Source organism: Thalassophryne amazonica, chromosome 14, assembly GCF_902500255.1.
Source record: "Thalassophryne amazonica chromosome 14, fThaAma1.1, whole genome shotgun sequence".
Classification (NCBI taxonomy): Eukaryota; Metazoa; Chordata; class Actinopteri; order Batrachoidiformes; family Batrachoididae; genus Thalassophryne; species Thalassophryne amazonica.
This window is the reverse complement of record NC_047116.1, coordinates 16,648,045-16,661,838: the sequence shown is the minus strand read 5'-3', so window position 1 is coordinate 16,661,838 and position 13,794 is coordinate 16,648,045. Positions and strand designations below refer to the sequence as shown.

Genomic DNA, 13,794 nt, shown 5'->3' with positions numbered 1-13,794 from the left:
TTAGCATTCCACTGATGCCACCTTTGTCCCCCACCCACACCTGTAGACCAAACGTTAAATGGTTCACTAACTGAACAACATATACACGAGCATATGCATATACGAGTACATGATCATCTTTAGAACTCAGTGTTGCATCTTTTTAGCTAAATGCATGCGTGTCTTCACGCCGATTACACGTCCAACATTAAAAAAAATACGCTGAAGACGTTTATTAAAAAAGAAAACGCTATAACCCGTTTTATATGTAAAAAAAAAAAAAACAACAAAAAAAAAAACGATGTAAGACGTTTGTGATCGCACCACCGTCAAGATAATTCAATGATTTTCACTCTTCAGTTCAGTTCATTCATTCAAGATTAAAATATGAACAGTTATAAACTGTACACTCTTGTACTTGTCTGTGACTTTTTCTGTTTTAAATAAAAGATAAGCAGACAAACGTGATGTGGGTGATGGTTGTTTTGGTTTACAAGAAATAAAATTCAGCTTTTACGATGTAAAAAAAAAAAAAAAAAAAAAATCCAGTTGTTTTTACAGAAAAATTTTGTCAGCTGTGGTTTCCAGGGGAATTCTATCAAAATGACAATGAATATGTAAATGGTTTGCACATACATATTTATGTAAATTTTAGTTTAAATCTGTAATTAAAAAATATTAATCTGTAATTCTGACGGTCTTTTTCATGTTGAATTGGCATGGCCATGCTGATATTATACCTTTTTTTTTTTTTTTCAAAATTTGCAAATACTATATTAAGTCCCTTTGGCTGCTCCCATGATTTCACTCAGGGTCACCACAGCAGATGCAAGGAGGGTCTGCATGTTGATTTGGCAGAAGCTGTACACCAGATGCCCTTCCTGCTGCAACGTCACATTACACAGTGAAATGTGGCAGGAGTGGGGTTCGAACCAGGAACCTACGTTACTGAAACCAAGTGCACTAAACACTTGGCCACCACCCCTGATATCTGTCTGTATCTTATAGATTAATAAGCACAGTAGCTTTGTGGTTAGCACATGTTGCCTCAGAGCAAGAAGGTCATTGCTTCGATTCCCACCTGTGGCCTTTCTGTGTGGAGTTTGCATGTTCTCCCCATGTTTGTGTGGGTTTCCTCCGGGTGTTTCAATTTACTCCCACATTTAAAGACATGCAAGTTAGGTGAACTGGAAACTTTATACATATTCAGGTCTCCCTTGCAAAAGAGATCTTGATCTCTATGGGACTAACCTGGTTAAATAAAGGTTAAAAAAATTACACCCTACCATCAGATATTTCAACTTCATATACCTTAGCTCATCCACAATTACTACAGTAAATTTCATGAAGTTTTGTCTTTAGTAGAGTTGCATAGGGGATACATTTTCTGGCACCCACCATCTGACGGCCTGCCAGAATTTGTATCCCCTATCGTTATAGCTGGTATTGCACCCGACCATCAGGTGTTTTATCTTCATTTATACTTTAGCTCAGCCACAATTACTACAGTAAATTTCAGGAAGTTTTGTCTTTATTTATTGGAGTTGCATAGGGGATACATTTTCTGGCAGCCACCATCTGTCGGCCTGCCACTGTGGCTAAATATGCCTGTTAGGTGGGTTCTGAAAACAAGTATTTTGCTTGGAAGAGGTACCAGGAGAGTAGATCTCATGCAAAGTATAGGGAATATGTCAAGAAAAGGGATGCTGCAAACAAAGCTGTGTGTAAAGCCAAAAGAGAATTAGAAAAAAAACAGTGTGCAAGAGTGAAGAGAAATCCAAAAACCTTCTATGTATGTTAATAGCAAGACTAAGAGCAAACAATCAATTACAAAACTAAAATCATAGGAAGGACAGGAATTAGAGAAAGATGGTGAGATTGCTGCAGAAGTAAACAGTTTTTTTTTTAACAGTATTTGTGCAAGAGGACGATAAATATCTGATTTGGTTCAGTGATTTTAACCTCAAGCATAAGGTTAGAGGTCTAGAACAGAAATGGCATTGTTCAAAATTAGAAGTACTCCACCTTGTGTGGCATGATGCTGTCTTAGACTATAAGCATGCATTACTGGCTACAAAGCGGACCTACTACTCTGATTTGATCAACAAAACAAGCATAACTCAAAGTTCTTGTTCAACATGGTGGCAACACTTATTCATGGACAACCACCTGTAGTTCACGCTCCTTTTACAGAACAAGATTTCCTGAATTACTTTGAGAAGAAAATAGAATATATTAGGTTAAACATATCCCAGCATGCCTTAATCCAGCCACTACACCCTGCTATTGAGGTGGGTACCATTACTGAGGTATTACCTAGATTTACAGAATTTGATAGGATCTCACTAGGCATGCTGACAAAACTTGTAACGTCAACAAAAAGCACAACCTGTTTATTTGATCCTATACCAACAAAACTGTTTAAGGATGGCCCACTCTTGGGCTGACTGTGCTGGAAATTATTAATCTTTCTTTAACTTCTGGATCTGTTCCTAAATGCTTCAAATCTGCAGTGATTAAACCATTACTTAAGAAACCTTATCTTGACACTAGTGCATTGAAAAACTATTGGCCGATATCAAATCTATCATTTTGCTCTAAAATTCTGGAAAAAGTGGTGTCACGGCAGCTTGTGGACTATCTTACTGAGAATAATCTCTTTGAGCCACTGCAGTCTGCTTTTAGAAAATATCATTCCACAGAGACGGCTCTCACTGAAGTGGTGAATGATCTTCTGGTTACAATGGATTCGGACACCACTACGGTTCTGGTGCTGTTAGATCTCAGTGCTGCATTTGATACCATGGATCATCATATTCTACTTGATAGGCTGGAAAATCATTTTGCCTTGAATCAGTGAGAAGTTGGATGTCTAGAAACGTCCTACTTTTAAACTCTGATAAGACTGAAATGATGGTTCTTGGTCCAGTGAGACATTGGCATCAATTTCACCAGTTAACACTTAGCCTAGGCTCATGTGTCATACATCACACTGACAAAGTGAGGAACCTTGGGGTAATTTTTGATTCTATGTTGTCCTTTGACCCCCACATTAGAAATATTACGAGGACTGCTTTCTTCCACCTGGGAAATATAGCGAAGATTCATCCCATCCTGTCTATGGCTGATGCTGAGATGACGCATATTTGCGCCATTTCCCAGTTGGCTGTAGCTGTTATGGCCCCAAGCAAAAATGTCTCCATCTGAAAACACGTGTAGTCATTCAGAATGAAGGAAGACAAAGAGAGGAATAATGCGAATCAACGTACAAATTCAGTCAGCATATTAGTGAACAGGACTCATGAACAGGAGACATCAACTGTGAGCTGCACCGATACTGCATCGAGCAATGACAAGCAGATATTGTGTGTGTACACATCTTCAACCACTTATCCAGAATCGGGTTGCAGGGTATGTACAGTAGTGTTCAGAATAATAGTAGTGCTATGTAACTAAAAAGATTAATCCAGGTTTGAGTATATTTCTTATTGTTACATGGGAAACAAGGTACCAGTAGATTCAGTAGATTCACAAATCCAACAAGACCAAGCAGTCATGATGCACACTCTTAAGGCTATGAAATTGGGCTATTAGTAAAAAAAAAGTAGAAAAGGAGGTATTCACAATAATAGTAGTGTGGCATTCAGTCAGTGAGTTCGTCAATTTTGTGGAACAAACAGGTGTGAATCCGGTGTCCCCTATTTAAGATGAAGCCAGCACCTGTTGAACATGCTTTTCTCTTTGAAAGCCTGAGGAAAACGGGACGTTCAAGACATTGTTCAGAAGAACAGCGTAGTTTGATTAAAAAGTTGATTGGAGTGGGGAAAACTTATACAGTATTGGTTAACAGATGGACAGTTATACCCTCTGCTGACAGAAGAGAGCTGCTTCTATGAAAAGCGTCTTTATCCTCTGTAGACAAAGATGAAAAGCCCAAAAGAAAAAAAAAAAAAAAATCATTTCCTTTAACACCATACCGATATGCGGGCAATATCACCTAAGTCATCCAGAGGCATACATTTTTAACTTATGGTTCAAATTTTAACCAAACTAATTTTGGACAAGTTATTTAAAATTACTGTCATATCTGAAGTTTTATAAAGTGAAAATATTAGATATATGTTTTAGTTTAAAGTAATGTGCTAATTTTTAAGGTTTTGTGAGCACATGCTGTTTCCAGCAGTGCATTATGGGTAGGATGACGTAATCTCAGTACGATCACGACAGGACAATTGCATTTTAGACACTCTGTTCAGGCTCCACGGACAACAGCATTAAACTCTAGTGCCTAAAACTCTCGTGAATATATTCTCTGGATTTATAGACGTTGTTATTGTATTTGCGTTTGTTAAATTCCACGCATTTTAAATGTAGCAGACAGGGATTAGCTGGAATTTTGTTTTCAAGGCCTCTACTGCCATCTACTGGCCAGTAGTGTTCATGGTAGTATTCACCATAAGTACTAAGCGTCTGGGCACCAAATCAACTTTTTGGCTTTGCAAATGGCTTCTTTTTTTTTTTCTTTTTTTTTACAAATGAGGTTTAAAAACAAAACAAAACAACAGCAAAAAAAAAAAAAAAAAATAATAATAATAATAATAAAATAACATTACAAGATAGCTCTGCGGTGTTTGCACAGGCACAGTTTGAGCGGTTAGATGCTTGTAGATCTTCAGCAGCAGGATACCCTCATGACGGCCGACCACAATAATATCAAACAGGTTTGATTTTCACTGGACCATACGATCAACGATCAGGAGGTGGTCCTGAGATGTTAAACGCAGCTTGTTACTCCATGTACACTACACGATGCAGGACGTGCGATTAACCTGAAACTTGGTCCAAAAAATTCCTGCATGAAAAATCATCTCGCACAGTGTAAAGCATGTTTTACAACATCATAAAACGTGCGCACATTCTCTCCACATGCAAATCATTTTGCGATGACACTTCCAGGGCTCCGTAAAACTGCCTGTTTTTACAAATAAAAAAATGGAATATTTTACAAAAGCACATTTATCTGTAAACACCCACACGACAGACGTCACATTAACGTGTTGGTTTACATAATGAATGACTGAACCAATCAGTGTTTAGCAGAGGCACTTTTACCCAGAATTCTTTGCGATCTGTCTGTGTTTGTTACAAAACCTCAGAATTAGTGCATTATTCAACATTAAAAGATATATGCTATATTTTAACTTTGTACAAATGACAGAATTGACATTAATGGAGTTATTCTATCGGTATTAATGTTATTTATAAATCAAACCATAAGTCAGCATGACTTTATTTTTCAAGACCACCGCCTGACCGGAGCGTTGTGACTGATAGTTGGTTTTATGGCTGCTCTCAGAGTGCCTCTGTACTGGGAGCTCTGTAGTAAACAAGTGCTTCTAGCAGAGGCAGAATGTTCAAAGACAAAAGTGTGGTCTCATTGTTTGGGTCTGTTGTTACTTTTAATATTACTAGAAGTTATTGTGGCATTAAAACTTAAATTCATTTATTAGTAGTTGTAAATGTACCAGAGACAATATTAGAATTTATCGGTTATCTGTAACTTCTGATACATTTTTGGGTGGTTTATTGTTTTATCTTTATCGAAGATAATTTTCAGTTATCTGATTATCTGTTATCGAAGTTAATTTTTTGGTTATCTGTGCCCACCACTGATATACACACACACAAACACACACCTGTGACAGACTGGTGTCCTGTCCAGGGTGTACCCCACCTCACACACATATATATATATATAAAAACTAAGAAATCACATATACATAAGTTAGGAATGCACCGATCCCAATACCAGTATCGGCCTGATCCCGTATGTATTTACTCGTACTTGTAATCATAAAACTGCCACAGGCCACTTCTGTCACCTTCTTCTTAAGTAGACTGGCAGACCAGCACCGGGGACACTCCTTGGTTGGGGGTCCCATTTCCCAGTTGGCTGTAGCTGTTATGGTCCCCAAGCAAAAACGTCTCCATCTGAAAACACGTGTAGTCATTCAGCATTGCTTCATAAGTCAACAGTGAACAGAAGTATTCCACTTTGTGTGCAGGTACCCTCAGGGGGCAGCAGGACGTGGGGGCCACTACCATAATTCAGACTGTTCACCTTCCTGCTTGTCAAGCATTGGGAATGATGGTGCTCTTGTTGTCGCCAGTTCCGAGGCAGTTACTGTAGTTTAAGCCAAAAACAAGCACCTGAATGTGTACAGAGGGAAATCAACATATTTGTGAACAGAACTCGCAGACATCAACCGAGAGTGGTGCTGATAGTGGCCGCTGCTGTGTTTGCATTTAGCAATGACAAGCATGGTAACATGCATAAATTATTTATCAATTACTGTATTTTCTGAAGTACAGTAGTGTTCAGAATAATAGTAGTGCTATGTGACTAAAACGATTAATCCAGGTTTTGAGTATATTTCTTATTGTTACATGGAAAACAAGGTACCAGTAGATTCTCACAAATCCAACAAGATCAAGCATTCATGATATGCACACTCTTAAGGCTATGAAATTGGGCTATTAGTAAAAAAAAAAAAAAAAAAAAGTAGAAAAGGGGGTGTTCACAATAATAGTAGTGTGGAATTCAGTCAGTGAGTTCGTCAATTTTGTGGAACAAACAGGTGTGAATCAGGTGTCCCCTATTTAAGTATGAAGCCAGCACCTGTTGAACATGCTTTTCTCTTTTAAAGCCTGAGGAAAATGGGATGTTCAACACATTGTTCAGAAGAACAGCGTAGTTTGATTAAAAAGTTGATTGGAGAGGGGAAAACTTATACGCAGGTGCAAAAAATTATAGGCTGTTCATCTACAATGATCTCCAATGCTTTAAAATGGACAAAAAAAAAAAAAACAGACGCGTGGAAAAAATGGAAAACAACCATCAAAATGGATAGAATAACCAGAATGGCAAAGGCTCACCCATTGATCAGCTCCAGGATGATCAAAGACAGTCTGGAGTTACCTGTAAGTGCTGTGACAGTTAGAAGACGCCTGTGTGAAGCTAATTTATTTGCAAGAATCCCCTGCAAAGGCCCTCTGTTAAATAAAAGACATGTGCAGAAGAGGTTACTATTTGCCAAAGAACACATTAACTGACCTAAAGAGAAATGGAGGAATATTTTGTGGACTGATGAGAGTAAAATTGTTCTTTTTGGGTCCAAGGGCCGCAGACAGTTTGTGAGACGACCCCCAAACTCTGAATTCAAGCCACAGTTCACAGTGAAGACAGTGAAGCATGGTGGTGCAAGCATCATGATATGGGCATGTTTCTCCTACTATGGTGTTGGGCCTATATATCGCATACCAGGTATCATGGATCAGTTTGGATATGTCAAAATACTTTTAAGAGATCATGTTGCCTTATGCTGAACAGGACATGCCCTTGAAGTGGGTGTTTCAACAAGACAATGACCCCAAGCACACTAGTAAACAAGCAAAATCTTGGTTCCAAACAACAATCATGAAATCAGAATCAAAACAATCATGAAAGACTGTGGTTATACAACTAAATACTACTTTAGTGATTCACAGGATTGCTTAAAAAAAGTAGTTTGAACATAATAGTTTTGAGTTTGTAGCGTCAACAGCAGATGCTGCTATTATTGTGAACACCCCCTTTTCTACTTTTTTTTTTTACTAATAGCCCAATTTCATAGCTTTAAGAGTGTGCATATCATGAATGCTTGGTCTTGCTGGATTTGTGAGAATCTACTGGTACCTTGTTTCCCATGTAACAATAAGAAATATACTCAAAACCTGGATTAATCTTTTTAGTCACATAGCACTACTATTTTTCTGAACACTACTGTATAAGTTGCACCGGGGTAGAAGTTGCACCTGTTAAAAAAAAGGTTTCTTGAAGAGGAAAAACTCATAAGTCGCACTTGAGTATACATCACTCTGGAGTAAAGTCACACCTTTTTTTTTTTCTAGATTATCATCACTCATTCATTTTGGGATTTTTGTGCATTGCTTTCAAGTACTGGTTATTGGCTTTTATTCGTTTAATATTGGAGCTTACTTTGGTTTGTGCTTTAATTTCTGTGAAAGTCCTATATAAACAGTTACAATAATTATGAAAAATGAATGATTTTTCAGTATATATGAGTGTAAATCGCAGGGCCTTCCAAACTACTTAAAAAAAAACAAAAAAACAAGATTTTATACTTTGGAAAAATGAAAAAAGAATCAATCATTGTAGTCATCTTTCAACTGTGAGGTTTTAATGTTTAAATAATCATTTTAAAGATACATTTTCATTACCTGAATGCCCATCTTTTCTGCTCTCTTGCTGTTAAATGCATAATGAATGAAAGTATTTGTATATTTGCTAATGAACACCTCAATTTTCTTTCTATACCAAAGATCTGCAACCTTTACTGTCAAGAGCCATTTTTGTCCTGTCTTCCACAAATAAAATTATACATACATATCTATCTATCGAGAGAGAGAACTCCAAATCAGAAAACTTTTGGATGATACAGAAAATGTGTTTTTGGTGGGGGGTGTCCATAATGATTTTGATATTTTCTTTGACTTCTATTTCTGTAACCGCAGACAGTGTGAATATTTCATGTTTTGTGTGGTTAGCTTCATTTTATTACTTAATATACATCCATTTCCACATTTAAGGCTTACAGCATATTCCAAGAAAAAAGAAGGGAGAAATGTCAGGGGATGGACACATGAATATTTACAAGTCTGAATATTTCTTAGACTTCATTTACATCAATCATTCAGAAATACAAACAATGTGGTACTTTATAGTAAATCTGTGTCAAGTAGGCAGTTCTCAAAAAGTAAATGTCCATGCTGGATGGAGACAAGTGAGTGCAGCCACCAAGACAATCTTGGAAATCATTTTTGGCTTCTGTGGGTGTGAGTGGAGACACTGGAAATAATAAGATAAGACAAGATAATACTTTATTATCAGATCAGAGATCCGAAATTTGTGTTACATATTCAGTTGCTCCATGACAACACAATACATAAACAACACAAATAAGACAGATATTTTACAAACAATCCATACAACAAAAATTTACTCACATTGTGGCCTTGATAATGTTGTTATGGATTAAGCTCTTATTTAGTTTAAGTATCAACTGATACACAAAAGAATGTTTCAGTCTGACCTTATTAAACCGTGGAACACTGTATTGGTGTCCAGTAATGCAACATTTTTATTTTTATCTTCATTGTACATATACTCCCAACTTTTTATGATTTGTGGTTGTTTATGTTACATTTCTGAAGTTACAGAACTGCTATAAAAATGTTAACATTTTATTTATTTAGGTTTGTTTTAAAACTTTGTAGAACAAATGTAAACACCAAACTCCTATACAGAAAGGAAAAAACATGGGCATGTGCAGGCAACTGATTATAAACTGGACAGAACAATGCGGCTGATTTTGACTTCCCGTTTTTTTTTTTAAAAATAAGAATAAAACAGACCGTATCGGAGTTCCGCGCCGCGCAGGAGTTGATGGATGCCAGTGTTACAACAAACCCGTGCCTCACGCGCTTCGGCAAAACACTTCAATATCGCTCATGAGCGTGCACCCTTCAAGAACATTTTGCACCTAAAGTAAGAAGAATAAATGTTTTCTGGTAGGAAATGAAAAAGTGGGCAATTGAAAAACTTCGTCAGGCAGGTAAAATGGTCACCAGCCTGCATGAAAACAGGTGCATGAAAAAGCTTAATGTCACTCCCTGCAGTGGAGGAGGGATCAACAAGCACTAAAACAGGTAGAAATCATGAAGAATAAGCTTTATTATCACACACCCTGCTTTAGCTCATAGCCAAGTTGAAGTGTTGGGTTTGGGTGCAGTTCTGTGCGTTTCCCATCAGTAAAGTGTACACTACGGACACGAGAATTATCCAGTTATTTACACTGCCGGACTCCAGCTGCTGCTTTCTGTTGACTAACTTGTCCATTCTCCTCTCCTGGCTGGCTCAGTTGGGAATGGGAATAGCTGAAATGGCCTGGGCAATCACAATCCCCAGATGCAAACCTGCAGTTGTGTACCACACTCTCTGCTTCCATCTCTCAATAGATTATGTGCTATTCCCACAGTCTTTCGCCCATAAACATTGTCTTGAACCTCAGTCTTATTTCTCCAACTGCCATGTGTCACTGGTCCCTGGCTCTTTAGTCACAATACTGTCCAGTGCATAAATAATGTGTATTGGACGAATGAGTTTACTGCTTCACTTGCACTGCTTTGGACTTACTGTACATACATAGTACTTGTCCGTGTGCTCCAACTTTCAATCTGGACTCACGCAGGTTGATCGAAATGACGTTGCAGGTTGCACCACAGTCACTCTGGAAGTTCACAATCTTTCATGAAACATTTCATTTCATTCATTTATTTAATTCATTTAAAAGAAAATAACAACAGAAAGCAGAATCAACAAAACACCACAAACCACTGAATGAAAAGGAGCAGTTTAGAAGAACAAGTCTATATAATCTGCCCCCCTTTTTTACAATACAATCTCACAAAGCATCATCAATCGACACACAATAATTACATTTCTATGATTATGTCACATGCCACCAACTTATTTCCTAATTTTAACCATTATCTATAAGATTACACCCCTAACAGATTACATTTTAAACTTCTAACATTCGAAACATTATTAACAGCTACATTTTAGCTTTGTCACAGTCCACTGACCTATTTCATAGTTTCATACTTTGAAATACATCAAGTTTAATACGTTTTTTAAATAATTTAAGTGACCTTGATTCTTTGATTTCTTTGCTGAGGTTGTTCCGTAATTTTACACCATTCACTGCAATACTCCGTTCCTTTATCTTGGTTCTGTATCTTGGTTTCTTAAAGACTTCTATGCCCTTCAAATTATAACTACGTACTCTTTTTTCAAACATATTTTGAATGTTTATTGGTAAGGTATTGTTATTGGCTTTGTACATTGTAATAATTTCAAATCAACTAAATCATGAAATTTAAGTACCCTATACTTAACGAACAATGGATTAGATGGATCTCTAAATCGACTGTTGCTAATCACTTTTAAAGCTCTTTTCTGCAAATAAATAAAGGTTGTGTATAAGTTATACATGTTGATCCCCAGATTTCTACACAATAAGTCAAATATGGAACAATCAATGAATTGTACAATGTTAATAATCCATAATTATTTAATGAATATTTAACTTTATGCAAAACAGCAATGGCTTTCGCTCTTTCTTTTTATGTAGTTTATATGTGACTTCCATGCAAAATCCTCAATCAATCATAACTCCTAGAAATTTTGTTTCTTTTACCCTTTGAATGTCCATTCCATCTATTTTTATTGACACCTCATTTTTTTTTACTCTGTCATTAGACAATATGAAGTTTGTTTTATTAAGATTAAGTGACAATCTGTTTGTATCAAACCAATATTTAACTTTTTCCAACTCTGTATTTATCACCTGTACTACTTCCTGTATATCTGATCCAGAGTAAAATAATGTTGTATCGTCAGCATATAAAATGCTACCAAGTACCTTTGACACATTCACAAAATCATTAATATACAAAATGAATGGTTTAGGTCCAAGTACCAATCCTTGTGGTACTCCACACATAATATTACACAATTCTGATTTAGTATCATTTATCTGAACAAATTGTTTTTTATTTTCTAAGTAGCTTTTTACCCATTGATGTGCAATCCCTCTTATTCCATATTGTTGTAACTTATGAAGCAATCTTGAATGATCGATAACATCAAAAGCTTTTTTCAAATGAATAAAAACACTTACAAATAATCCTTATTATCTATTGCTGTTGATTTTCTCTGTTAATTCCATAATTGCCATAGCTGTCGAATGTTTTGTTCTAAATCCATACTGAGCATTCTTTAAATATGATGTTTCTCAATGAATTTATCCAACCTTGTCACAAAAACCTTTTCCATAATTTTAGAAAACTGTGGAAGCAATGACACTGGCCTGTAATTTGAAACGATATGTTTGTCTCCATTTTTCTATAATGGGACTACCTTGGCAATTTTCATTTCTTCTGGAAAAATTCCTGTTGACAGAGACAGATTACAAATGTAAGTGAATGGTTCAATAACAGTTTCTATTATACTTTTTTACAGTCATCATGTCTAAATCTTCACAGTCAGTTGATCTTTTGCTTACAGTTTTTTTTTACAATATTCCTTATTTCATCTTTTTCCACATTGTCAAGGAAAATACTATTGACCGTATTTACAATAGTATTTATCTTCTACTATTGGTTTATTTCCCACCAGATTTGATCCCACCTTCAAAAAATAATCAAACTCATTTAAAACTTCTTTTATGTCATATATCTCTTTATTTTCCTTGACAAGGTAGTTCAGAAAAGATGATTTCACTCCATCACTTTCCATCACCCTTTTTATAATTCCCCATGTTGCCCTTTATATCTTTACTCTTATTCAATTGTTCACTATAATAATGTTTTTTTTTGTTTCCTAATTATTGTCAATAGTTTATTTTTATATTTTTTGTATCTGTATTCTGTTTCCTTTGTTTGCATTTTTAAAAAGCACCTGTATAAATAGTTTTTCTTTACACAAGCGTTTTTTATTCCCTTGGTCAGCCATGGTTTATCTACTCTTTTCTTACTAGTTTTTATTAATTTACAATTTTTATTATATGATTTCATCAATATTTTCATAAATGAACTATATGCTACATTAACATCACCGACATAAACTTCTTCCCAATTTTGATTATTAAGGTCATAATTTAATGCCTCTATGGCTTGTAATGACTTATCTTTTAAAGTTTATATCAGTTTTTATGCCTATTTTTATATTTAAATATTGAAAAAACTGGTAAATGATCACTGAGATCTGTCATCAATATCCCATTCTTAATAATTTCATCTGTTCTATTTGTGAATATATTATCAATTACAGTTGCACTTTGTGATGTAATTCTGGTTGGTTTTGTTATCAAAGGGAATAAGCCCAAGCTGTTCATTGAATTCACAAAATCACTTACTCTTTGGCAAGTGGAACTTTCCACATTAACATTAAAGTCTCCACACAAAGAGTGTTTTATTTTTTATTTGATGGAATAATTCTATATTTTATCTGTAAATTTCACAACACAAGAATCTGGTGCTCTGTATACACAACTGATTAGAATATTTTTTAGATGTTTCCTGTACAATTTCCACTGTTAAAATTTCTATAACATCATCTATAATTGTCATTTCTTCTACAATTTTGCATGTCAGACTGGTAACAGTCCCTCCTGCTTCCAAGCCTATTAACGTCCCACAGAGTTCTCTGCCCTGTTCTCCGATGAGGTAGTAGACAAATTTTACCCGTGCCTCCTCTTCTGCTTCCGGCATTGCTAGCTCAATATACAGTGTAAATTCTTCCTTCCAAGTTTTCCATGACTTGGCAAGATTAGCAGAGTCCATACACCACTGTTGAGGCGGTCTTAATCCATCCATTCTTGTACTTGTAGCGCTTCTATTTTCTTCCTGTGTAGAGCTCATGCCCGCAGCGCACTGCTATGCTAGTGGCGTGAGCTTCAGCTAGCTTTAGTCAGCCTCATTCAAACTCTTCGTGTTGCGACACCTTTGCTGTTCTTACCGCTCAGAACGCACCGCTGCCAGCATGTTTCAGCTTGTTCTGTTTGTCAATGACTCTACAAACTGGACGTTTGAGCATTACCCCTGCTCACAGGGAACTTTATTCAGAGGATGGCTCGACAACACAGCATTATTCAGCCTGTGTAACACTCTAACTTGTCCGAGTCCCAACCA

The 13,794-nt window shown here is 36.2% G+C and overlaps 1 protein-coding gene across 1 annotated transcript in view; it reads right to left on the bottom strand.

Moving 5' to 3' along the window:
• The window catches only part of LOC117525333 (importin subunit alpha-4-like), a 30,074-nt gene extending 16,700 nt beyond the window's left edge, over positions 1–13,374 (bottom strand). The window contains 1 exon segment of the mRNA XM_034187172.1: positions 13,348–13,374. Within this exon segment, the coding sequence (XP_034043063.1) occupies positions 13,348–13,374 (27 nt within the window).
• Between the last annotated feature and the right edge of the window lie 420 nt (positions 13,375–13,794).